Below are 26100 nucleotides of genomic sequence, written 5' to 3' on the forward strand. Positions count from 1 at the left end.
AGGGGCAGTGTCAGGAGGATGGAGCCAGGCTCTTCTCGGTGACAACCAGTGACAGGACAAGAGGCAATGGGTGCAAACTGGAACACAGGAGGTTCCACTTAAATTTGAGAAGAAACCTGTTCCTGGTGAGGGTGTCAGAGCCTGGCCCAGGCTGCCCAGGGAGGTTGTGGAGTCTCCTTCTCTGCAGACATTCAAACCCGCCTGGACACCTTCCTGTGGAACCTCAGCTGGGTGTTCCTGCTCCATGGGGGATTGCACTGGATGAGCTTTCCAGGTCCCTTCCAACATTCTGGGATTCTGTGAGATCCAAACCGAGCGCAGGGGCTGCGCAGTCCACAAGCATCTTCCTGCCTGCATGTTTGTGTCTCTCTCTTTCTCTGGGTTTGTCGCAATAACGTTTCAGATGATCCTGAACTTGCGGTCTCTTCTCCCAAAATCACCACAACTGCAGAAAAGCTGTGTCTCATGCACATGGGAGCAGGTGGGAATCAGAATACGTGGACCCTTGTAAGTAATCTCCATCGAGCCAACAAGCGCCATGTAATCTTATGACTCTCCAGGGCTGCTGTAGAGTCTATGCATTTCCTCCCCTCCTCTTCCTCCAGCTTAGCCATGATTTTCATGTGGTTTTAATATATATTTTCTGCATTTTCTCTATCCAACTTTCTGTTTCCGTAACTTCTGGTCAGCTGCAGTACAGACTGAGAGCCAAACAAATTGCTGGGTTCTTCCACGCTTCCTTCCAGAAAGCAGCTTTCACGTTAAAACTGGTGTTAGATACTTAACTAGCAGCACCTCATTTACAAGCCAGTCACACCCACGCATTTATAAAAGCAGCAGTATCAAAATGACTAAGATGGTGTATATATTTTAAGTGGGCAATTAACACAGAGCAGTTTCTCATGCCCCTCGCCCCCTCGGGCCGCACTGCGTGGATGTATAAGGGAGGTAAAGGTCTCACGTTTACCTCATAAAACTGCAAGGAGATGTGATGTACGAGCATGTGGGGCAATGCTTTGAGTCTCGGAGTCTCTGCTGCACCAGGGAGATATTTCCACTCATATCCTCTGCATTTGATCCCCTGGACTGTCCTAGATAAGCTGCAGCCCAAGGCTGACTGTAGCCACCACTTCAACTACGCCAGAGCTGATCTTGGATCCAGATCCTGTTCAGGTGCAAAGCAGGGTCCAAACACAACCTGCTCAGCCCACCAAGTGTTAGTGTCTGTGGGAGACACTTGCTCAGGGTGATGCTGTATATTGGCACAGGGAATCTGTCCCAGCACAGATGAGCCTTCCAACTCTTTCATTAATTATGGCTTCACTATACACCCAAAACACATTAAGCAAGCCAACCTAGCAGTGTGCCTGCAAAATCCTCCTTAAGATGGTTTTGGAGGCTTATTATCTATTTGGCTTACATCTATATTAAAATCTATTTGGTTGACATCAATATGAAACCTAAGCCTTATGTTGGTCTCCTACCTGGAACAACTTCACCCTCGGAAACCTAAAGAAGCTCTTGCACACGCAGTCACTTCTATGATTGCGCGGAATCCTTCAGGTTACAGTGTGTTCAGGAAAGAGGAGGAATGGGAAGACAGCAGCAAAATGCCCACTAACATCCACGAGGCCAGGATCTGGCATCTGCTGGGTTGCAGATATTATCTGTTCAGGACACACGGGGTCATCCTGTTACAGACGTGTTTGTATTTGCCATCACTCTTCTGATGTGTACGGTGCTGGAGTTACCAGCTTAGTAGAATTATCTTCCTTTGCTTTCTCTGGGTGTTTAGTAAACACCCTCAAAACCTTTGGAAGGGCTGGCACCTGGCTCCCATGCTTGTCTAATATCCTCCCACCGATACCACTGGAGATGTTGCCAGGGCTGGTATCAGGCACAGCAAGGACCTGATTATTGTTCTGATACACTAAGCAACAATTGCATCTACTGTAAGCTGAGTGGTAAATTCCAGACTCCATCCCAAAATACTTCTGAGGCCAATAAACTTGGATACAGTTGGAAACAGCATTTCTTTATGGGTGCACGCCAAGGAGATGCTGGGCTCCAGATAGATCTCCAGAGTAAGTCTATTGACTTCAGTCCATTTACTCCAGGGATGAAGCTGGCTTGGTGTCTTTCCTGAAGAACTGCTGGATAATAATGATTCCTATTTAATTAAAAAGCTCACCACAAGGAATTTCAGGGTTTAGAAATGTGTTTGTCACCGAGAAACGAATTTATACTTGGGAAGAAAAAGGTTTGTTGTGTGTGTTTTTGTTGTTTTTTCTTTTCCCCTTGGACACATAACACAATTATCTCCAAAACGTCCCTGGGCTTGAATCCACAGCGGTGTCTCTGGGCCTGTGGTTTGATTATTAGAGGTTATTGCTTGCCTGCCTCTCTTGTTTGTTGTGCAAGCCAGTTCCTCTGCCCTTAATTCACTCTGTGCTTCTGACAACATTACATTCCTTAATGTGCCATTACCAAACTAGTAAATAAGCGCTGCTCTGCTCTCTTTCTCCCCACCCCAAGCCAAACAGGCTGGGTGCCCCTCTGTGGATTTATCTTCCCTTTTACAGAGTCTTTGGGTAAGCAATACACTGTGAGGTGTCTGCTGATCTGCTGCCAAACACAGCGGATTGCCAACCCGGAGAGATGGAAGAGATTTCATACAGGATCTTGAATTAAAAATCTTTCCAGCAAGTAGAGGGATGTGTTTGACTTACATTTGGAAAATATCAGTGAGATAGTCCCCACCTGGAGGCCTTGCTAAGTGGGAATGTGGGAGGTAAAGGAGGAGAGAGGGTGAGGAATGACTTTTATCTACAACCATTTTTTTAAGTACAGAAATCAAATCTGGAAAATATTAAGCTTCTAAAGTTCCATGTGGACAAGAGACTCCCTGTCTCTGCTGCACCCACCTTGCTTATCTGGCCCGTGTTTCTCACACTTGAAGAACGCTGTTATGTGACCGCTCTCTTCACATCCTTCGCCTGCAGCCGTCCCATCCTACCCTCACAACGCACAGCTCCAAATTCCCTCTGCTCCATGCCCTGCTGCTGTTATTTATGCTTTTCCCTGTCAGCTTCACCTTTCTCCTGTAACAGAACCTTAACATGGCAGCATTACTTAGATCCTTTCTTCTCTATCACCTCAACACTCCACCAAATCCCAGAGTTAACATCTGCACAGGGCACATCTCCATCGACTTCAGTGCAGATGTGCCAACAACGAACTTGGCGCAGTTTCTCTGGGAACGTGCCATCTAGTTTAGACAAATAACTCCGAGCAACCTACCACACTGCTAATCCTTCGTCCATTTTTAGAACCCATTCTTTTATTGTTCTGAAAAGCCCAAACAAATACTTTTTCCCTTCTGGTTTTCATCTCAAGACACAAGTGCCAAACTACTGTGAGAAGAAGCGTTTTACCCCCAGCATTTCCAGCCAAAACCAGAAACAGACAACCAAGATTTTTTCCTGTGAGATTTCCTTCCTGGTTCTGGATGGAGAAACACATCTCACCACAAAGACTCATCCTCAAATGGGACGGCTCTTGCAGTTCGTGGCTCCGAAGCTCTCAGCACCAGATTGTAGGCTGGGTACAACACGGTGCAAATTTACAACTCTGAGAGATTTAAAATCAGCCATGCCAGCGACCCAGAAACCGGGGCCAGTTTGGGCAGTCTTAAAAGAAGCATCTGAAACATTACACACAGTCACCAAAACCAGGCTCTAATTCTGCTGACATTTACACATCTCTAATTTCTGTTCTATCTTTGGAGCACAAACAAGACCCAAAGCAAGAGCAGAGCTTGGAAAAGGTGGCCCTGGGTGATGGATGATCCGCAAAGATGCACAGGGGTATGACAGGTCCTTGCAGACAAAGAGGAGGGCCAAGTGTGAGGAAAAAGCTTGTCTCAAGTCCTGTGGTTCCCTTCTTGCCTCCCTTGACTTCTTCCTTCACTCCTCTTTTCTCTTTTTAACCCCACAGAACTTTTTGTGGAAAACCATGGAGGAAAGACATTGCCCAGTGAAGCACAGCCAGACCTCGGCTGAAAGTGTCGCCTGGATATTTCAAAGTGCTTTTCAGCCACGGTGAGCCAGGAAAAAATGTTAATCTTGCAAAAATGTGCATGATTAGAAATGTCTTTTCCTTGCAGCTGAGGCAGAACAAGGACTCGAGCCTGGGTTGGGTGCCTACAGGAGCCTCCAGCATTGGGACACTAACACTAAAATCCAGAAAAGCCATTCCTTCCTAAAGAGGCACAGCAACTAACATGTTTCTGCAAACCATTTCCTTTTTGCGATCCATAAATAAGACTACAAGGCTCCTGACTTGGTCTGTATGTTAGCAATGTTCCTATTTCATGGGTATAATCCAAAGGTCAGGCAAATGTAACAGAAGCACAAAACAGTGCCAGCAATTGAAGAAACGCTGTCTTGTTCAAGGACCAGTCCTTTGCTCTTTCGTACTGGAAAACTTTTGTCTCCTTCCCACTCATTTCTTACATCCAGGCAGCGCTGAATTGCTGTTTTGTGCTAATGATCTCTGTCACTTACCACCGTGCAGCAGAGAGGCCAGAACCACCAGAGAAGAGCCAAGGCCAGCAGGAGGAAGAGGATCAACAGCGCAATGGCCAAGATGGTCCCATCAGACTGGAAGAGAAACACAGAGCGTGTGAGCACCACAAACACAAACCTCTCCACGACACCTCCCCTGTGCGTCCTGCTTGCAGGCAGGTGCTTGTGCCACGTGTCACTGCCATGTGCCACTGTTTTTCAGAAAAAAAGCAATTTTCCTCCCTCTGTATACGTTCAAACGTGGCACTTGCCCCACACACCTCAGCACAAAGAGGTTGAGACCTCTAGTGCACTGCTGAGGGAGCTGTAGGTTTTGTCTCAGCTTTCTGAACCTCACAATTATCACAGAATCACAGAATCCCAGAATGTCAGGGGTTGAAGGGCCCTGGAAAGCTCAACCAGTGCAATCCCCCCATGGAGCAGGAACACCCAGCTGAGGTTCCACAGGAAGGGGTCCAGGCGGGTTTGAATGTCTGCAGAGAAGGAGACTCCACAGCCTCCCTGGGCAGCCTGGGCCAGGCTCTGACACCCTCACCACGAACAAGTTTCTTCTCAAATTTAATGGAACCTCCTGTGTTCCAGTTTGAACCCATTGCCCCTTGTCCTGTCACTGGTTGTCACCCAGAAGAGCCTGGCTCCATCCTCCTGACACTGCCCCTTTAGATCTCTGTAAACACGAATGAGGTCACCCCTCAGTCTCCTCTTCTCCAGCTCCAGAGCCCCAGCTCCCTCAGCCTTTCCTCACACGGGAGATGCTCCACTCCCTTCAGCATCTTGGTGGCTGCGCTGGACTCTCTCCAGCAGTTCCCTGTCCTTCTGGAGCTGAGGGGCCACAACTGGACACAATATTCCAGGTGTGGTCTCCCCAGGGCAGAGCAGAGGGGCAGGAGAACCTCTCTGACCTACTGACCACCCCCTTCTAACCCACCCCAGGTACCATTGGCTTCCTGGCCACAAGGGCCCAGTGCTGGCTCATGCTCACCCTGCTGTCCCCAGGACCCCCAGGTCCCTTTCCCCTACACTGCTCTCTAGTAGGTCATTCCCCAAGTTATACTGAACACTTATTTCACTTCAGATCAAAATTAATGCAATATTCTCCTCAGAGTATTGTGAAGACTGAAAAAACCTGTTTTAAAAGAACTCACAACAACATGTTTCATTGCAGTTTAAGCATTCTCCTTCCTTTGCAACTCTTTCCCCCTCCTGCAGCCTGAACTTGAAAGCGATGTTAGAATTAAAGTTGACTCCAAACAGAAAACTTGGAGCAAGACCTCTATGGGGCCACGACTGGGGCCATCCTGCTCTCGTGAGCAGTGCTGAGTCAGGGCAGTCCGGCCACGAGCTTTTCAAGGAGATTCCAACATACACCCCATGGCAACAATGTACAGGGTTTATCCACATAAAACTCCAGAAGGTCCCTCTCCTCTCTAACATGGATACTCCCCCATTTAAAAAGGCGTTTGCAATTCTCTGATATTGATTAATGATGCGAACTACTGCAGGAGCCAGCTCGATCCAAAGCAAACGTGCACTATTTGCTGTTGCTCAGATTGAAGCCAAAGCAATGTTGTTGGCATCCTGAGACGTGCCAGCTCCCTGGGCCGCTCCTCCCAGCATGGCCCCGTTCCCCAGTCCTCATTTCGGCCTCTGAGACGTCCTCGGTGTAAGAGCCAAACATTTCACAAACCCCAGCCAAGGGTCAGGAGCACAACGCCAGATGAAGGACACATTCGAGAGCAGACTGACCTGCAGCATGGGGAATTCGGGTGCCTGCTCAAGTCACTGTAATTCAATGGCCAGATGATTTCCCATCATACCAGAATGGGAAGAGTAATGGAAAAAACAATCAGGTTTAGAGCATTTTCCGAACTCTCGTCTGGTGTAGAAGGAACTTCTGGAGAACTTGGATCAAGGCAACCTGATCTCTGACACTTGGAAACAAAAGAGAGGGAGTCCACATAGGAGAAGAATTCACTCAAGACATCTCTGGAAATGGAAATTGGACCCCAGCACAAAATCAAAGCTCATTTGAGAAGACAGAGCTGTACATTTGGTGCCGTTCCCCTAGACAGACAGCATAAAGTCCCATCCATCATCTGCAAAATGGAACCTGCTGATATTCAAGGCTTTAGAAAATGTGACCCTGACTCTTTGTTGCCATGAAATGGAAGAAGAAATAAGGCTCTTTACATCAAAGTGTTATCTGCCCCTTCCGCCCCTATATTGAAACAAATGTCTTGTCGTTAAGAATACACTAAAATCAATTTGCAAAACCACAAAACAAATTAAAGTGGCCTTTTAACTGTTTTGTTCTGAAGATTTTTTTTTTAACCAGCATTTAATCTTCTGGAAGATATTATAAAGAAATCTGAAACAGGACACATTAGAGGCATTTCCTCGTACACAGGTAGGTGTGTGTATATCTCTTTCTCTCTCTATGCTTTTATTCAGTAGTTATTGTGGAGTGGTTATGGACTGTAAGGAGCCAGCCTGTGACTTGGGGACAAAGCCTGGGCCACCTCTGGGGCTGTAAGGACTCCTGGAGAGAAGAGGGGAGGAACGGCAAAGTCTGATCCAGTCAATGGCATGGGCTGGTGCTTCAGCCAGAGGTGCTGGACACTGAACAGGCTCCCAGGGAGGTGTCACGGCCCCAACCCGACAGTGTTCAAGAAGAGACTGGACAGCGTCCTCAGACACACGGGGTGACCTGTGGGGTTGTTGCTGGAGGAACAGGAGTTGGATTCTACGATCGCTTCTGACTCAGGACATTCTATGACTCCACTTCCTTAAATCTACCCACAAACATCCCGCTGTGTGCTGTCCTACAAAGGAACGCGCTCCTTCAAGGCATGGATGCAATCCCTGGGAAGCCCCTAATGAAATGTTGGTATAAACCAGGTGCGTGCACATTGAACAGGGACCAGGGCTGACCGCTCCACTGACAGTTGTGCCACAGGGGAAATGACTCATCCTCCAGAGTTCTTTCGCTGTTGAGTCCTGAGATCGCTGCTCACCACCAAGCTCCTAAAGTTTTGCCCCAGGAAGCATGTAGGCAATCATGGAGACAGAGCTAAGGCAGAATCTGTCACCTCAAGCCTCCTATTTCACCTTATTCTTCCTTGATGCTTCCAACACATACACAAACGTAAGTTAGTTCATAGACAAACATAAATCAGTTCATTGGCATTTCAAAGGAACTATGGCTTATTTCTGAGGGTTTTCCGAAAAAAATGCTACTGTGCACCAAGAGACATTTTTCATTGTGATTTCCCCCCCCCAATCTTCTTATTTTTGTCTAAGATTTTCTTTCCTAGTTTGCTGCTTTACTGCACTGGCATTTGCAGCACACATCAGCTATTCCAGAAAGGTAACCTGGAATAACAACCCCAAAGCACACAGACCCTCCAAAGTTGGAGGGCTGATGTTCAGGAGTGATGAATGAAGTACTGGGAGCATCTAATAAATGTGAGCTTGTACTGTGGCTGACAAATTAATGCATTGCTGATTTATAGGGGGAGGGAGGTGGGCAGCGTGCATGCTTGTTACCACAGTGGTAAATGGATTTAAGCATGTGTTTAAATGTGCTGACCTCATGCTGTGCCTAAGAGGGATGGAATTCTGCGAAATTCATGCATCAAGTGCTTGGCTTTAGTGAAAGGGTTTAGTCCTAACTCCTGCAGACTTCACTGGAAATCAGAAAGCCTGAATGCTCTGTTTAATCTGGTTCTGCACTCACTGCTCCAGCAAACCAAAGTGATGTGCCCTATCAGCTGCTCTCAGGACCACAGTCTATTAGTCCCCTGTGCTGGGCAGGAGAGCTCACGGGAGCCCCCCAAGTGTCACCTGCAGCAGAGGACACACGAAACGCAGCGCTGCGATGTCACCTCCAGGCTGGAAAGCTGACGGCTCTACTGCAAAAACATCTGCGCTGCTACCAGGAACTGAGAACCGCGGCGCAAATGCAGCCGTACAACCAAGTCTCGCTTCAGAGGGGCTCTGCAACCGCAACTTCTAACACTTAGTACTGCTAAACCCTGGGTGCTTCATTCACAAAGAGGAGAAACGTGGTTATGTCGTTCCAGAGACAGGGAAGATGTGAATGTCTCCTGTATTCCAGTCCAGCGTCCTGTACATTAGAAAAAATTCTTACATTTTCCAAGCAGAAAGAGCAAGAACGTGCTGAAAGCGTTCAGAGGTGCTAGCAGGAAAAGAATGAAGTGCTTTTAGAAAAGCTTCATGGAAATCTTGACTACAGTTTTCAATGAATATTTAAAATCTGACAGAAGTTTTCTCCCTGGAGAGAAGGGAGAAACACTTTTAATGTCCTGTAGTCAACGGGGGGGGAAGAAAAAGGATGATCCTGCGTTTTCACGCCAGAGAGACCCAGGCCCCTTTTATTGTGAAGGAAACATTTCTGCCCGACTCTCTTGGGGACTCTACCATCACAGCAACTGATGTCTACCATTTATTTTATCACACACAGGAATTTTTTTAATATAACAAAACCAATCTGGTCTAATTTGAAAAGGAAATGAAAACTCACTGAATGCACTGTTCTGCAAGGCCACTTGGATCAGCATTTACGTGAAGCTGCTGGAGTGGGAGCCAAGCTCAGCAGGGGATGGAGCAAGAAACGCCTGCTCCAGGTCACCCATTATAGGTATTCTCAGCTTCTTTCTCCAAGTTTTCTGTGCTGTGAAATCAGATGCCCCTCTGGCAAGGATCTCCTTCCCTCCTCTCCTTCCAGAGCTGAAAGATGAGAGCTTGCTTACAAAAGACTTTTCCAGCATCCTACATTATACATCTCAATGACAATGGACTCACTGGTCCCAGCCAGCACGGGTTCACGAGGGTAAAGTCCTGCCTGACCAGCTTTATCGCTTCCTATGACAGTGTTACCCAGGTAGTTGACCAAGGGAACCTGTTGATGTGATCGTTTTGGATTTCAGCAAAGCCTCTGATAGTGTCTCTCACAGGATCCTCCTGGAGAAGAGGAGCACACAGCTGGGTAAACAGTGCAGTGGGTGAGCAACTGGCTGATGGGACGGGCTCAAAGGGTTCTGGTAAATGGGTGGTGTTGGGCTGGTGAGCAGTCACTAGCAGGTTCTGCAGGGATCCATCTTAGGGCCACGCTCTTCAATGTCTTCATAAATGACTCAGACTCAGGACTTGAACGATTGCTTCGCAAGTTTGCTGCTGACACTAATTTGCGAGGAGCTGTTGACACTGTGGAGGGCAGACAGGCCCTGCAGAGGGATCTGGACAAATCGGGGCAATCACCAACCACATGAAGCTCAACAAGGGCAAGTGCCGGATTTTGCACCTGGGACACGGCAGCGCTGGCTGTACAGACAGACCGGGGGACGAGATGCTGGAGAACAGCTCCCGTGTCCGGGGTGCATCCAGCGCAGCATGGTCAGCCCAGCTCTGCTCTGTGCTGGGGCAGCCTCACCTGCAGCATTCACTGTGTGCAGGGCTGGGGACACAGGATCAAAAGGATAAAAGCTGGTGAAGGGTTTGGAGGGGAAGCTGTGTGAGGAGCAGCTGAAGTCACTGGGTTTGTTCATCTTGAAGAGGAAACTAAGGGCAGAGCTCATGGGAGTGCAGCTTCAGCAGGGGAGCAGGAGAGGCAGGGCTGAGCTCTTCTCTGTGACAGTGACAGAGCCCAGGGAATGGCAGCAGATGTGCCAGGGAGGGTCAGTGGGACATGAGGAAAAGGTTCTTCACCCAGAGGTGCTGGACACTGAACAGGCTCCCAGGGAGGGGTCACGGCCCAACCTGACAGTGTTCAAGAAGAGACTGGACAACGTCCTCAGACGCACGGGGTGACCTGTGGGGTGTCCTGTGCAGGGACAGGAGTTGGACTCCATGATCCGTGTGGGTCCTTCCAGCTCAGGACATTCTATGATTTGCTTTAGAGCCCAGTATAAACACCAGCGAAGCCTCACTCCACCACACGCTGCATAAACCCAGAGCAACCCTTCAACCCTTAGTACTGAAGAGTTCACACTCCAAACAGAGCAGGCAAACATATGGTGGGAAGGAAGAGTAATCATTAGTCCCTCTGTTACAAGGAAAGATCTTTGGTCAGGGAAAACAATTCTCTAATCCCTGATTGCTGTGTTTATGCTTAGGAAAACAACTGAACTTTTCCTTCAGAAAAAAATGCTTAAAGGTTTCCAGCTAAACAGAAGCTTTAGCAAGAATTCTGAAAGGCAGATACAGCAGAACTGACGGCAGAATTCAAGTTTGCACAGTCCAGGCCTAGTGCTGCATTTTGGATCCCACACTAAATACAACAGAGTCTGGTGGGATAGTCTATGAAAAACCACAATGTGACAAAACCCTGCAGACTGATGAGTTTTCCCTCTTCAGTTGTATACATTCTTGGCCGGTACTGGATCCCATAGTCTTCAGATGAGACATCTCCCCATCAGAGATGATGAGGTCCAAAGGGCTTTTGCCCTCCTCTTTGATTTTCCAGCTCCCTGGGACATCTCATCTGATTTGGCAAAATGCTCCAAATTCTGTTACTGTTTCTGAATCAAAGCTCCTGATACCTGAACTTCACCACCAAGAGATCTATTCTGAAACAAAGGCTAAAAACAGCGGTAAGACTTCCTGCCACTGAACATTCGCTCAGGTCTCCACTAGTCATGCCATGACCTGTGGGTCATAAAAACGCAGGTGTCACCATTTTAACAGCCTCACGTCAGAAAGCAGCAGAGACCTAAGGGAGCACGGCCTCTTACCCACAAACTTTCAGCATTCTGACTGCAGATGAGCATCTGAACCACCACATCCTGCAGCTTCAGACAGAGCTCACAGCACCGGGGCAGGAGTCGGGTTTTGTGTGCCAGCCCTGCCTCTGTGCCCAGGACATCGTCCCCTGGCATCAGCTGCCACAAAGGCCTCTTGAGGGCTCTTTTCAGCTTCAATCTGCACACACACCTGCACTAATATAACACCGGCCTGACGGAGCGCCTTTGGTTGTAGATGTTGCTATTTTGACTGATGCAGTATTGAGGAGCTCCCGTTCCCAAACAGCCACCTCTTGTCCCCCAGTGCTCACAGCTAAACAACAAAACCTTTGAGGTGAAACCTAAGTAGTTATTTTGGTTTCCATTTGTGCCTGAAGAAGGATGATAAATCAGTTTCAGGAGGTGAAAAGCAACTGGAATAAAGAGCAGACAAAATTGTATGGAATTAGACTGTCATAAGAGCAATCATTTATGGCTTGATTTGGGTTTACTTCTTTGCGAAGCGGGAAAGGAAGGGAAACAGCACGCTATGGTCTTGGAATGTCTTGTCTCTGTGCATGTCTATGAGACTTGTAGCATTTAAAAAGAAATCTCAGAAGCACCTTTCCTGAACTGACATCCACGTGCCCTCCGCATCGCGGTGAACTGGAGACGGGGCTGCCAGCACGGCCTGAACCCACACGACAAGACCTGTTTGGGAGAAATCTGCTCCTTAAACCCAGCTTAAACTGAACTCACACTTTCAATAGAAAAACGGTCCAATAAAATAAAACATTGCTTCAAATGCACCATTTCCAAGTCCCCTTTTCAACCTGTTAACGGGAGTTTGCTGTTAGAGATGGGCGCACATGTGGAAATCACAGCATGTGTTTTCTGGCCACTTTCAGCGGTGTCACAGGAAAACTCCGCATGTCCACAAACTGTTGCCATGTTTCCAAATCAAAACTTCTGCGAGTCTGCCCCCACCTCCAATTTATTAGTTCCTTTTGTGAATCTCTGCTTCCCAACCCATAGGAACATGCTGTTTGTAATATGCCTACCATACTGAAGGGTATTATAAACCAGCCCACGTAGCAACATTAGAGCAAAATCATCTCTGCGCATTTAATTCTTAGCAGTGTCAGCAAAAACATTTCGCTGCCTTTTATACTTTGCAGCATAAAGTATTTAAGAGCAATTTCTTTTAGACACAAACCTGAAATCGTATGCCCTGGAGTTCCCACAGAGCAATACCTCAACTAATAATATACAGGTCAAGGGCCTAGGAAAGTGCTCATTAAATTTACTCTGCAGTTTCATAAAGCCTCTATTGATACAACAGTGAAGGCACTTTAATTGCCTCCAGACTTAGGAACACTGATAACTAGCAGCCTTAATTGTGCAGCCCAGAACAAAGTCACAATTGAAAAGACCCAAGTGTGGCACTGCATGACATTCCTCTGGAATAAAACCCCTCCTTCATTAGTTTTCACTACAAGCCTGTGGTGCTCTCTTGATTGTCATTTTCTTTCTCCACATTTAAAGATCAAATCCATCCACTATTGTTTAACTCGAAGGTGCAAAATCCTTCAGTCTTTCAAATGGCCACGTGAAGAAATCCAGGATACCTAGATGGAGTAAAGCTGCATCAGTACCCACCTACTTTTGTCAAACGAAAAGCTGAGTTTAAGAGACTGAGCTCTGCTTTTGACCTGACTTCAGTGTCTCTGCACCCTTGCGAATGGAAATGTGAGAGCAGAGGGACTATTTCTTTCCAGAATGGTAGGTCTGTTCCCCACATGTCACCTCATGGATAATCCCAAGCCATTTATTAATGGTTGCCACCATAACTACTTCATTATAAGACAAGCAGCTCTCTAATCTGCCTGTGCAAGACCTTCTCTCGCCCCAAGTTGCCACTGCAGGGCGAGGGGCAACAGGCACAGACTGAAACACTGGAGGTTCCACCTGAGTATGAGGAGAAACCTCTTTGCTGGGAGGTGCCAGAGCCTGGCCCAGGCTGCCCAGAGTGTGGAGTCTCCTCTGAGACACCCAAACCCACCTGGACCCACCTGTGTGATGTGCTCTGTGACCCTGCGTGAGCAGGGTTGGACTGGGGATCTACAGAGGTCCCTGCAACCCAACCACTCTTCAATACTGTGATCCACTCACTTCCACCCATACAGCTTCAACAAGCCCCTTTTCCACAGCTGAGGGCTGGCTTGGCCCAGCTCCTCGCCAGCAGCTCTCCTCTGGTTTCCAAAATCTGAAATGCCACCCAGGACTGTGGAAGGGGCACCTGCCCGGCAGTGTGCTGAACCACCCTGAGATCTTCCCAGCCATGAGTGGTTTTGGAGCACCAGCGTCTCGGGTAAAGAGGGGCTGGTATCTGCTGGCACTGGATAGGACCCTGGCTCACAAAGGCAGGCCCAGTTTAGGTCCTGCGGTCACTTCCCTCAACTGCCCTGACCCAACATGTCCCTTTTTCAGCTGAAAGGTGCTCATTTCTCCAGTATAACTCCCCAGCTCTCCTCCTGCAGGAACAGCCTGTGACCTGGGAAGTCATCCCTTATGAACTGGATATAAACAGCAAATAAAAAACTAGTTTCAATCACTGCTAGTCCAATGCAAGTCTAATATCCAAGCACAGAAATGCTCCCCCAGCCCACCTGTGGGTACCTCCATCATCCCACCCATAATACAAAGAAGCATTATGTCTTTCTCATCAGGTGATACAGGGAGTACAGGAATGTCAGCTGGTGATGCTCCTTCCTCTTCCAGTCCAGGAAGACCCGTTTTACAGTGTCACTGCAGCCCTGCACTTTTCACCCTCTTTCCAGTTCTGAGCGTTACTAGTGCAAGAGGTCACTAGTGGCTTTTCCTCTTCTGGGACCATTTTAGAAAACGAACAAAGACTTATTTTAATTCCCACCCTGGCTTCTCTCCAAGATGCTCTCTTTCTGCACTGAAGAACTTGGCAGCAGCGCTCCTGTCAGCAGAGCAGGACAGACGTCCTGCCCCTGAACGCTGCCTTGGAAATCATCTCCTCTATTGCACATTTGCTCTCCTGACAATGCTGGGTGTGCAACCTGCTCTGTGTACATGCATGTGGATGCATTCAGAATGCAGTATTTAATACTTTCTCCCTCTTTTAGTTCTTTAAATTCCCAACATGCAAACAGGAGTAAATCCCTTTTTAAGAGCTTCCCAACTCCATCAGCCATTAATTCCTCCTCAAGCAGCCCGGCAACCCTGTAGCACACGCTCCCCAGACATTTACAGGCGCAAATGAATGCAATGCACACTCTGTTTATACCACTGAAGTATTAGGGGCTGCTTTGCGTATGAAAGTCGTGGCATGCTGAGCTGTGGAAGAACAAACAGGATTTTTGGGGTTTTTTTTGAAGTCTTAGCACTAGTGGAAGCTGAGGATGCTCAGTTCCCCTTGCACTTGGGGTCCTATTGCAAGATGGGGTTATTACGTTTAGCAGAGGATAAACCATAGTTCTTGGTGCCTTCAGATATCAAAGCTCCACTGACATCAGCAGTAGAATGAAACTACTTTTTAAAGTCTGATCACTAATTATCTGCCACCCAATTAAGATATTCTGTCAGATAAAAGGCAGAAAGTGCACAACCAGATGATAACACCTGCAGCAATGTAAGTTGTCCATTCCAGACTGGGACTGGAGGCTGCATTAATCTTTATTTTCTGCCTTAATGTCTCTTTGATAAATGCAGGCATTATAAGAAGAGCTCTAGTATTAAAAACTAAAAGAGAAGAAACCCACCATGTCAACAAGAATTCAGTCTTTCATGCTAAGTGAAAATATAGTGTCCAGGTATTGTAAAGTCACACTCAAATGCATCCAATTTTTCCGAAGCCATTATTGTAATCGCTGATGGCTTTATTTGGTTACTCGGTACTTTTGGCCACTAAGAGACCTCTGCAATGGAGAACAAGGGCACCGCATTTACCTGCAGAGCCGCCAGCCCAGCGCACCCCGGGAGCCGCTTTCTGAGAGCGCTTGGCTGGCAGCAAGAGCAGCGTCACACCGGCAGCAAATGGCCTTGCTGCAAGGAGTCAGGCAGCAGGGATTCCAGGGCAGGACGTGTCCTTGTCCTCTGTGGTTACACAGCACCGGGAGCAAGTCAGATCTGTAATGGTGATTGCAGTACAGAGGCCACAGAAGCAGGAATATCAGCAGAAGATGGTGGTGGTGGGGGGGTGTTGTCCCCCAGAAGGGCCTCTAATTTGAGTCAAGCAACACAGACAGATAGTGGCAAGTTCTGATAGTGAAACGTTATGAGGAGTGGTCAAAGTCACTGGGTTTGTTCAGCTTGGAGAAGAGGAAACTAAGGGGAGAGCTCATCGTGGTTACAGCTTCCTCAGCAGGGGAGCACGAGGAGCAGGCACTGAACTCTTTAGTGACCAGTGACAGAACCCCAGGGAATGGCAGAAGATGTGCCAGGGAGGTTCAGTTGGACATGAGGAAGAGGTTCTTCACCCAGAGCGTGCTGGACACTGGAACAGGCTCCCCAGGGAGGGGTCACAGCCCCAAGAAGAGACTGGACAACTGGACAATGCCCTCAGACACACAGGGTGAACTGTGGGGTTGTCCTGGGCAGGGACAGGAGCTGGACTCGATGATCAATATGGGTCCCTTCCAACTCAGGACATTCTGATTCTAAAAGAACACCAGGGAACAAGCCCAGCTTCCCTCTGGGCCAGGGTGATGCCACAGACATTCCCTTAGCAGTGATGCATTGCCCCTATTGTGTGCCAGCCTTTGCTTCTAGAGCTGCTATTGAGCACCTTCTGCCCGCAGCAGAGGTCACTGGGATGTCCCTGCATGGTTTTGCTCTCTTTTGCTCAGGTAATGCAATAACAACACAATCTCATTGCCCTCTGTATGGAAGAGGGGATTTGTTCCCCCACAGGGAACTTGCAAATGAAAGAAAAACATTATTTAAAAGGTACAGATATCAAAAAACCAAATAAATTAGTAACTCTGCAACACAAACAAGCCAGGAGCAAAATTCAGCAAACACTTAGAGCCAGCTGAGCTTTGTCATAGTGGAGATGCTGGCATCTCATCCCCCAGCTAAGCACATAAACAGCACACTGTCTCCAAACCTTAAGAACACTCATTCCAGCCATTCCCCTGCTCTCTTGGGGTAGCTGCCAACGGTCACACAGCCCAGGCCAAATAACACCCTAAATTACGCTCAGGACAGCCCTGTCTTAGTTTAACTGGGTAATACTGAGTTAGTGGGGAGCAGGATTAAACCTCTGTCCGCAGCCCCCGATTCACACAGTGTTACCCTCTTGCTTTTGCAATGAGCCCATCCACTGGTTTACCAGAAGCCAGCCAGAAATCCTCAGTCTGGGCTGTGCAGTCAGCAGGACCTTTCAATGAAAAATAGCACTGGCCATCCAGAGAGCGGGCAAAAGCAAGCTGGATATTTACTCACAGTATCGTTCTGCCCTAAGCTAGAGGGTTTCATCTGCATTCCTTAATTCAATAAAACAAATGCTTTGCCCAACCACAATGGCTTCTGTGTCTGGCCCATTTTTGACGGAGAAATGGAAATCACTGCATTCCTTCAACAAGCAAAAGCGCTTTTTGTGCGCAGAGCTCTGCGCTGACACATGGGCCTGGCTGCCCAGGGCTGTGGGGGGAGCAGGACACAGACCCCAGTTCCTTCCCCCCTGCACCAGCTGGGGGTCTGTGGGATCTGCAGCCCCCAACCACCTGTGGGGACGGGATTAACTGGGGTAAGATCGCTTTATAATCTCAAGTAGCGGGTGCAATACCCTGGCTTCTTTCCAGCGTGCCTTTATTTTCCACCCCGACAGACAGACAGACACATGCTCCGACACTTTATCATCGTGACAGCACCTGGCACTGTGCAGCCAGGACTCCCTTTAGACTTCAGAGCCGCCAACATCAGCAGAAAAGCCAAGATGGCAAAGCAGCACAACAAAAGCTCTATTCCTGAGGAACTAACATAAGGGTGAGAGAGGGAGTCGCGTTCACCACGACAAAATACTTCTCTTCATCTTTTTTGTTTGAGGTAAAGGCTGTGCTCTGAAAACTGAGCAGTCCCATGGGGTTGCACAGTCAATGCTTTTTATCATCTCCAGAAAATGACAACCTCACCTTTAACTAAAGGTCTTTGCTTGAGATTGGGGAGTCAGGCTTTGTTCTGACTGATTCCTCCTTATCACAGAATCACAGAATCAACTGGGTTGGAAAAGCCCTCAGAGATCATCCAGTCCAACCCTTGGTCCAACTCCAGTCCGTTCACCAGATCACAGCACTAAGTGCCATGGCCAATCTCAGTTTACAAACCTCCAGGGCCGGTGAGTCCAGCACCTCCCTGGGCAGCCATTCCAATGCTGACCGCTCTCTCTGCACAGAATTGCTTTCTAATCTCCAGCCTCAATTTCCCCTGGCAGAGTTGAAGCCCATGCCCCCTTGTCTATTGCTGATGCCTGGGAGAAGAGCCCAATCCCCCCTGGCTAGAACTGCCCTTCAGGTCGTTCTAGAGAGTGCTGAGCTCAGCTCTAAGCCTCCTCTGCTCCAGACTGAACAAGCCCAGCTCCCTCAGCCTCTCCCCATAGGACTTGTGTTCCAGTCCCTTCCCCAGTCTTGTTGCTCTTCTCTGGACCCGCTCCAGCACTTCAATCTCTTTCCTGACCTGAGGGGCCCAGAACTGAACACAACACTCCAGGTGTGGCCTCCCCAATACAGAGCACAGGGGAAGGATCACTGCCCTTGGCCTGCTGACCACACCAGTTTTATGCATCCAACAGCCCTTGCATCTGAGTTTCCTTTCTCGGTCAACGTGACTGGGCAAATTCTGGACCGCTACTTATCATAAGGGATTTAAAAGCACCTCCCATGTGTGTCATTGACTCTCTTGCCTCTGAAAACTCACACAAAGTAAAATCCTCGGAGACCTCCTGTAGACTGCTTCATGCCTCAGGTTTGAAAATAACTGGGCCAAGAGAGAATAATTTTGATTCTCTTTAAAATGGAGATTTTCCTCCACCTGATCTACCTGAGATCATTTTGATGACAGCGAGTCTTTCCAAAATGTGCTTTCAAATGGAAATGCTGAAAGATGCTCTGCAGCAAAAGCGTCTTTACAAGTCTCTCTCACACATGCTTCTGCTTTTCTTTTGTTAAATGAAAAAATTAATTACCTTGTGACACAGAAGTGAGAATTGCAGGAAGTACCAGAAAAGACTGGAAACTCAGTTTAAAAAAAAACCAACAAAATTTAAGTAGTTCTGGCAATTTTATTTTGGGAATCTAAACCAATAACTCCTTGGGTCCCATGGAAAAAGAGGTATAAAAGCATATAAGTCATGACTGTACTCTGATATTGGAGAGCACAAACAGGCAAAAGGCAGAATACTCTGCCTGCTCTGCCCTGGGGAGACCACACCTGGAATATTGTGTCCAGTTGTGGCCCCTCAGCTCCAGAAGGACAGGGAACTGCTGCAGAGAGTCCAGCGCAGCCACCAAGATGCTGAAGGGAGTGGAGCATCTCCCGTGTGAGGAAAGGCTGAGGGAGCTGGGGCTCTGGAGCTGGAGAAGAGGAGACTGAGGGGTGACCTCATTCATGTTCACAGAGATCTAAAGGGGGAGCGTCAGGAGGATGGAGCCAGGCTCTTCTCGGTGACAACCAGTGACAGGACAAGGGGCAATGGGTGCAAACTGGAACACAGGAGGTTCCACTTAAATTTGAGAAGAAACTTGTTCGGGGTGAGGGTGGCAGAGCCTGGCCCAGGCTGCCCAGGGAGGTTGTGGAGTCTCCTTCTCTGCAGACATTCAAACCCGCCTGGACACCTTCCTGTGGAACCTCAGCTGGGTGTTCCTGCTCCATGGGGGATTGCACTGGATGAGCTTTCCAGGGCCCTTCAACCCCTGACATTCTGGGATTCTGTGAATACAATGGACCCCAAGCAGTTTAATTTCTGACAGTCCCTGCACTTTTTATTTGGGCTGCAGACTCTGAAACCTGCCCAGATCAGGAAGGAGAGCACGACAAGTCCCTGAAAGCACAACAGATCACCTGCGCTCCAGAGCCGGATTCCAAAGTGCCCAAACTTGCAAGCGCAGGAAGAAGCTCTGAGGCTGTTTTAGCTCCTTCAAACAAAACAAAAAACCCCAAACCCTGATCAGTGTTCAAACACTGAGGTCTAATTTGGAACAGACAAGTTTGACAAGTGGCATCACTTAATGCTGGAAAGTGAGATGTATTTATCTGTCTCTCAGATTAAGGAGGAGATTTAATCAGTCCTTATATACATTTTCACTCCTAACCTTCAGTCATTTTCTCCCCCTTGCAATGCTATAGCAGATTTTATACCTCAAGGGGGAAAAAAAGCAAATAATCCCTTCAGTTTGGCCATACGGGCTCAAGCAAAAGCTGTGTGTTCCCAGAGGCAGTCGGTTTATAGCAGGGAGGTATGTGCATTATTGCATTCAGACCCACAGAACAGTGACGCTTCCTGAAGGGGACAAGCACACACAGCACTTTCTGCCACGCGTTCAGTGTTTGAACGTGAAGGCAGCACAGCCTGCGAAAAGCGCTTTGAATTGGCAGCCTCACAAAAATGACAGCGCTGCGCAGGGCAAAAAAATCCCAATAACCCGTTTGCAGCAGCTGGCACTTGGTGTCAGAGGACACGACGTGAGCACAGCAGAACCCAGCACCCTGCCCGCCCCGCTCCGGCCATCGCAGGACTCGGGCCTTGAGAGTTCCAGCCCTGATGCTTCTAGAAAACACAAAGGTTTTGATCCCTTGTTTCTTTCCAAAAGCGACCTGTCTGCCCAAGATGAAAAGTGGTTGCTTTCTTTTAGAGTTTCCACAGCTCAATAAAACAGCCATTTATTATTATTATTATTATTATTATTATTATCATTATTATCATTATTATCATCGTCTTGTTCCTAAGAGTCTTTAGATATCAAAAAAGTTCAGGACCTACGCTAGCATAAAATAGCTTTACTCTATTAACCTATAAGAAACTGGCCCGATTTCCCGAGCATGAAAACCTACAGTGAAGTTTTTGCAAGCTAAGATGATAAAACAGCTTATTAGACAGTTCAACATATAGGCGCCATCTGTCCTGATCTGCAAATGCCCACATTCATGACTTAGGAGTGAGACTGGATGAGCTTTCCAGGTCCCTTCCAACCCCTGACATCCTGTGATTCTGTGATCCTTCAGCACAAGCCATTTCATGCTCTATTCCCAACAGCCACGACTTAGCAGAAGCAGCATCTTCAGCAATACCCTGAATTATAAACGGTTTCATTGTCCTTTGCCTGATTTCACCAGCAATTCTCTCCTGGCAGTGAAGGATGCCAGCTCTAAGCCACCTACTTCAGTGGAGAATCTCACAACCATACTGGTTTCCAGCCAAAGGCTGTGAGCACAACTGCCATATGCTTTTCACAATCAGCAGCACCATTGCTGTAGAGGAACAGAGTCAGTAACAAAGCCAGCAGACCTGCTTCTTGGTCACTGTGTAATGGTCAAGCAGGCATAGACACCACCGGACCACTGGCTGTTAGTCCTGGTCTGATCTGCATCCTACAGCAGATACGGGGTCTGAGGTGTTCACTGAAGACTCGAGGGCTTTGCCACATTATGGCACACGTGATGTGCAAAATCTCATATTACCACACTCACAAGCTCACCTTTGAAAAAGGGAGACAGGTCCTTCACACACCAGGCTTACTCAACTTGGAAGCCGTAATACTGGTATAACAACCATCTGTTGTTAAGTAATTTTAGGCACATGAATCCAAACTTACACAGTGTGTGCTGGAGATAATGACGGAGCTGGAGATGAAACTCAGACCATCGTTCATACTGACTTGGAGAGCTGCTTCCCTGCAAAAAAACAACAAGAACCAAGTCAGGCCAGCCAGTCCAGTTCTCTGCTCGATAATATCCTCTGGTTCCTGATGCACAGAAAAGCCTTTTGTACAGGTTAATCCACCTGCTACTGCTCTTTCCCCCATGCTCTACAAGTGCCAATTAACCCAACAAGCACAAGAGACAACGTCAGAATTAGATGTGTGTAACAACAGAATATACTGAGACAACACAGACTCATTTTCCCTCAGGCAAAGTAAAAATTGGAGTAGGTAGAATAAAACATACATGCCAACTTCTCGTAGCACAGGTGCTGGGCAGAGTAAGTAGGTATCTTCCACTACAAATGGCTTCTCATCTGGAAAAAAGAAATATCGGGCTTTATTGCTTGATCAGAAACAGATGCCTTAAAGAGCAAACTGAGAGTTTTTCCTTGCTCTTGATACATAAACAAGATTCAACACTGTGAGGGATAAAAGGCATAAAACTGAAAATACAAAGCTTTTTGAAGGGTCTGAGTAAATGATCACAGCCACTCTATATAGGAGACCAAATGGAGTTGCGACAGATCACAGCCAAGTGGAAATTCCTGGGTTAAGAAACTCATTTATTATGGAACATATGATACATCCAACCGAAGTTCACTATGGTTTTAAAAGCAGAGTGAGAAAAGTTACCAAGAGATAACTGCCTGGGAAACAGGAGCATTAGCTAATTGCAATCTGCTGTACACTTAAATCAGAGTTTTACAGCAGCTCCCCAGTGACCAGAGAGACGGAGATCCCCAGGAAGCTCCAAGCCCCTTGGCCGGCTGGGCAGAGCTCAGGAAGGCTGGCACAGAACCAGGCAGACAGCCTGGGCGGTTTTTGGTTTTCAGGACTGGAAACTCCACATTCCTGCAAAGGGGTTGATTCTGCTGAATCAGCGTTTTCCAGAAACACGTCACTGCATCAGAAAGCTTTCTACCAGCTCTACTTAGAACCATCTCTAGACCCTTCTGTGGAGATGCTTATAGACCTGAACTGAGAGCTGTTAGCAAATATTACCAGCTTTATAACTTTTTCCATTTTTTTGTGCATGTGTTTGTTTCTTAAGCTTCTCTACTGACAGATTTCTTCCCGTTCTCCTCTCAGACCTGCAGGTTTCAAATCCCATCTTCAATCCAGATCCTGAATCTTATCTCTACATACTGCAGGGTGCAAGAGCCCTTTGTTCTATGGGGCCACGTGAAACAGGAATACAATCCACCACCACCTTGCTTTGCTATTTGAAATACAGACAGCAAACCACGGGTCTCTGACCATCTATAGTCTCTTCACAGCTGCAGAGTGTACTTAATTAACTTCCCATGGTACACGCATGTGCTGGTTTGACTGAAAATGGGTTAATTTTCTGCATGCAGTTAGAAACCTTTCCTTGGCATAGAGAGCACAGTCGGTGTTTGCATTTAGTTTGAGAACAAGAGGTAACACCCCAGGACAGTTAATGCTTTTAATTGCTCTGGTCTGAGAGCCAAGGATGTTCCGAGCTCTGCCCACAGCTGTGAGGCATCGAGGAAGTGGGATGGATGGGGCAGAGCTTGACTGACACCCAGACCGAGCAATGAGAGTGTTCCAGCCCATTAGCACAAGCTAATTATTTAAGGAGAGTTGGGATCTTATGGTTTCTTCTTTGCTTTCTTTGCTCTCTTTGTGAGAGCCGGGGGAGCTCTGTTCGGGACTTTCATTAGTTCATCCTTTTGCTGTCCTGCCATTTGCAGAGGCCTCTGGGCTTTTATGCCTCCTCTTCCTCTCCTCTCCAGGATCGGTTTGTGAGACCACGGCTCTGTTTCCTGGGACGGGCTGCTTGGTGTGGACAGAGTTCATTCAGAGTTCTAGCAGCTTCTCACAGAAGTGACCCCTGGAGCTCCCCCCACGACCAAACCCTTGCCACGCAAACCCAATACAGCGTTCAGCGCATCGCTGACAGCACCAGGGAAGGGGAAGGAGCAAGGATAAATGTTGAACCAAATTGTTTAGCAATCTAACAAAGAGCTGAGCTATTCTGTCTGGTCTTTTGTTTTTGAGGAAAGTTGTGCAAGTTACGATTCCATTTAAGGTGCCAGTGGAAAGAGGAAAAGCCATGAAGAGACAGTAACCAAATAATGTGGCAGCCTTCTCTAAAGCCATTTCTGCATCAGCTGTGAGCCTTGTTTGTTCTCCACTTGGCTGCTGAGAGAAACCTGTTCACATGGATGGTGTCTAATAACGATGAGGGCAAGAGCACTAGTGCACGATCGATCCTGGGCCCGTTCCCAGCGCTCAGCTCAGCTGGGTTGTCTCCAAAGCAGCATCATGCAGCACATTTTACTGCAATGGATGAGGCACAAGAGATACAGACTGCAAGAGCTGGTCCCATCATGGAGAAGCAGGACTCACCAAGTCGAGCCTTCTTCCCCACACAGCCCTACAGGAGGGGCTGCCACCGAATACAAAGTGTTACAAAGCAGGAATATTGGTCTATTAATTCCTATCACACATTCTAATCCCTATTTGATACTGGTGTATTTCTTTCCTTTGGCAGCAATATAAAAGATTATTTCCTTAGGCAGGTTAGCAAATGTATATTTTTTACACTCGGTTAAAAAAATGATATGGTAGTGAAATCTGTAACCTTCACTGAAGTTTTCCTTATGTTTCCAGCAGATTCCACATCTACATATACACACTTGAATTTTGGGGTTATCCACAGCAGCTATTTTGTTAAGGACCATTTGACACAAGCAGGCAGCTACAAGTGAAACATTTTACCCAGCCATATGGTTTTCACGGTCAGGTTTCACTTCTGCATGGTGCTTCACCTGCTGAGAGCGGCCTGCACGGTTCTGCGATCCCCCTGGACCCTGCTCCTGCTGTTTGCCTGGAAAGCACCGGATTATCGCTGTTTTTCCACAGCCTCGGTGCAAGAACACATAGGAACGTCTCCACCACGCTGATCATTAGGAGCAGATGCTTTTAGCACAGAGTATTCCTTCGCTATCCCCACACTACCCAGATTATGTCCTCGTTAAGAGGCAGACAGACAACAGGCATTTAAAGTATGCAATGCAGGGATACAATGAGCATCCCTCACTTCCCATCGCCTGCAGCACAGGCTCTGGATTTATGATGAGCTTTCATCATACACAGGCGTCAGTTCTGCAGTTGAGTTACCCAATCAAACCAGTGGCATTGCCCACTTTGCACAGCGGTGGTGAATCTGGCCCTATGGTTCTGTTCTCACCCTGATTATTGACGATATCATTAACTCCCATAAATTCATGACACATGCCAAGAGAATGAAGACCAATGGCTTGTTTTCTCCTTTGCTAACACTGGTAGCAAAAGCCAAAGAATTCTCCATGCCAGCGTTCATTAAAACAAAAGCTGGCTTGATTTTGCAAGGCATTTTTACTTAGATCTCATTAGCTTTTTGTGTCTCTTTCTCTCCCTTCCTCCTCCCAACCTGCAGTCAAGTCTATGCCTCTCTAGGTTTATCAGACCCGGCGTCCCAGGAGGGGACTCATGGCTGGCCAGGCTGGCTACAGGGAGAGATTATTTAGTTTGGAGAATGTTTGTGTTTCACCACAAAAATGAGTGACTATTTTCCTTTGCTCTAAACAAAAGAAGATCCATTTAGTTTGCATAATTCTGGCCATCTGACTTCTTCCTGGAAAACTTACATAGGGAAACCAAACAAAACAACACTTCTCATCCGCTATCACATCTGTATCGGTAGGATGCGTGTGGAAGGACATCGGTTTGCTCCTCTGCTACACAAAAACTTGCTGTATTCCTGTGCAGCAAGAGATGGGCCTGAATATTCCCAAACTCTGCATCTTGTGCCAAAATCTGGATGTTGTGGTTTGGACTCCTCTCAGCTGACAATAGTAGTGGAAGGCAGGGGGTGGAGCGCCAGACCCGATGTCGCTGAATGTGCTGCCCAGGAAGTGATTTCTGCCCTGGGCTCGGCTGCGGGCTGGGGAACTGTGAAGAAATCGCTTTGCCTCCTTGGTCAGTTTTATAGAAAGGATGCCCAGGCCCTAATTGCATCTCAGACACCAATAAAGGGCAGAGCTTGCACATTTTCAAGAAATACTGCAATGCCCCACCAGCAATGGGCACAATCTCCTCCTTACCTGTGCACCTCTGGTCGCTGCATCAAGCAAAACAAGATCCTCGTTGTCTGAGAAACCTCCACAGGACACTGCACACGTGGGCAACCCAAACCAGCCAGGCCTGAGGCGTAAGCCGTTCGAAGCAGTGTGCAGAAAAGGAGAAGGAGCAAACACCTCTGTTTTCTGTCGATGCCCTTTCAACAAGGCATTTTCTACTGCTCAAATTCCTGTAATTCCCTACCGAGCATTCCTACACCTTTTAACAACTATCTATAGCCTGTAAAATCTATTATTCCCAGCATTAATGAATAGTTTCTTTTGCCATCAGCAGGGTGTAACCTTTTGGCAAGCCAGGACTTGGAGTGCCTCCCAACCACAATAATAAAAGCCTCGATATATGAATGATGTTTTAACAAAGAAGAGCAAATCTCAATAAAAGAGAGGTACAAAAACCCAAAGAAGGCGACTGAGGCAAACCATAGTACTTTCTTTTAGCCACATAACCAAGCTAAAATGAACAGTCTTCTCTCTGGTTAATGGTTCATCTAAGAATCCACTGGCACACTGAAAACTGACTGCAAACATCCTTTACGAAAGGATTTAAGAAAGCACTTTTTCAACTTGCCACTGCAATATTGCAAGTGCTGATTGTTGGGCTTCCAATATCAGCAATATTTTAGTCCAGAAAAGGTTGTAACAGCTCTTTGCCAAACTTCCTGTATATCGGACTAACAAT

The 26100-nt window shown here is 47.4% G+C and overlaps 1 protein-coding gene across 2 annotated transcripts in view; it reads right to left on the reverse strand.

Moving 5' to 3' along the window:
• Positions 1-26100, reverse strand: part of ANTXR1 (ANTXR cell adhesion molecule 1) — a 104079-nt gene that overhangs the window by 42034 nt on the left and 35945 nt on the right. For both annotated transcript variants that reach the window (XM_065856624.2, XM_065856623.2), the window contains exons 11-13: positions 21518-21587; positions 21166-21244; positions 4566-4661 (exon numbers count right to left, since the gene is read on the reverse strand). In XM_065856624.2, the coding sequence (XP_065712696.1) occupies positions 4566-4661; positions 21166-21244; positions 21518-21587 (245 nt within the window). The remainder of the gene's footprint in view (positions 1-4565; positions 4662-21165; positions 21245-21517; positions 21588-26100) is intronic.

Source organism: Patagioenas fasciata, chromosome 26 (assembly GCF_037038585.1).
Source record: "Patagioenas fasciata isolate bPatFas1 chromosome 26, bPatFas1.hap1, whole genome shotgun sequence".
In the NCBI taxonomy this organism is placed as follows: domain Eukaryota; kingdom Metazoa; phylum Chordata; class Aves; order Columbiformes; family Columbidae; genus Patagioenas; species Patagioenas fasciata.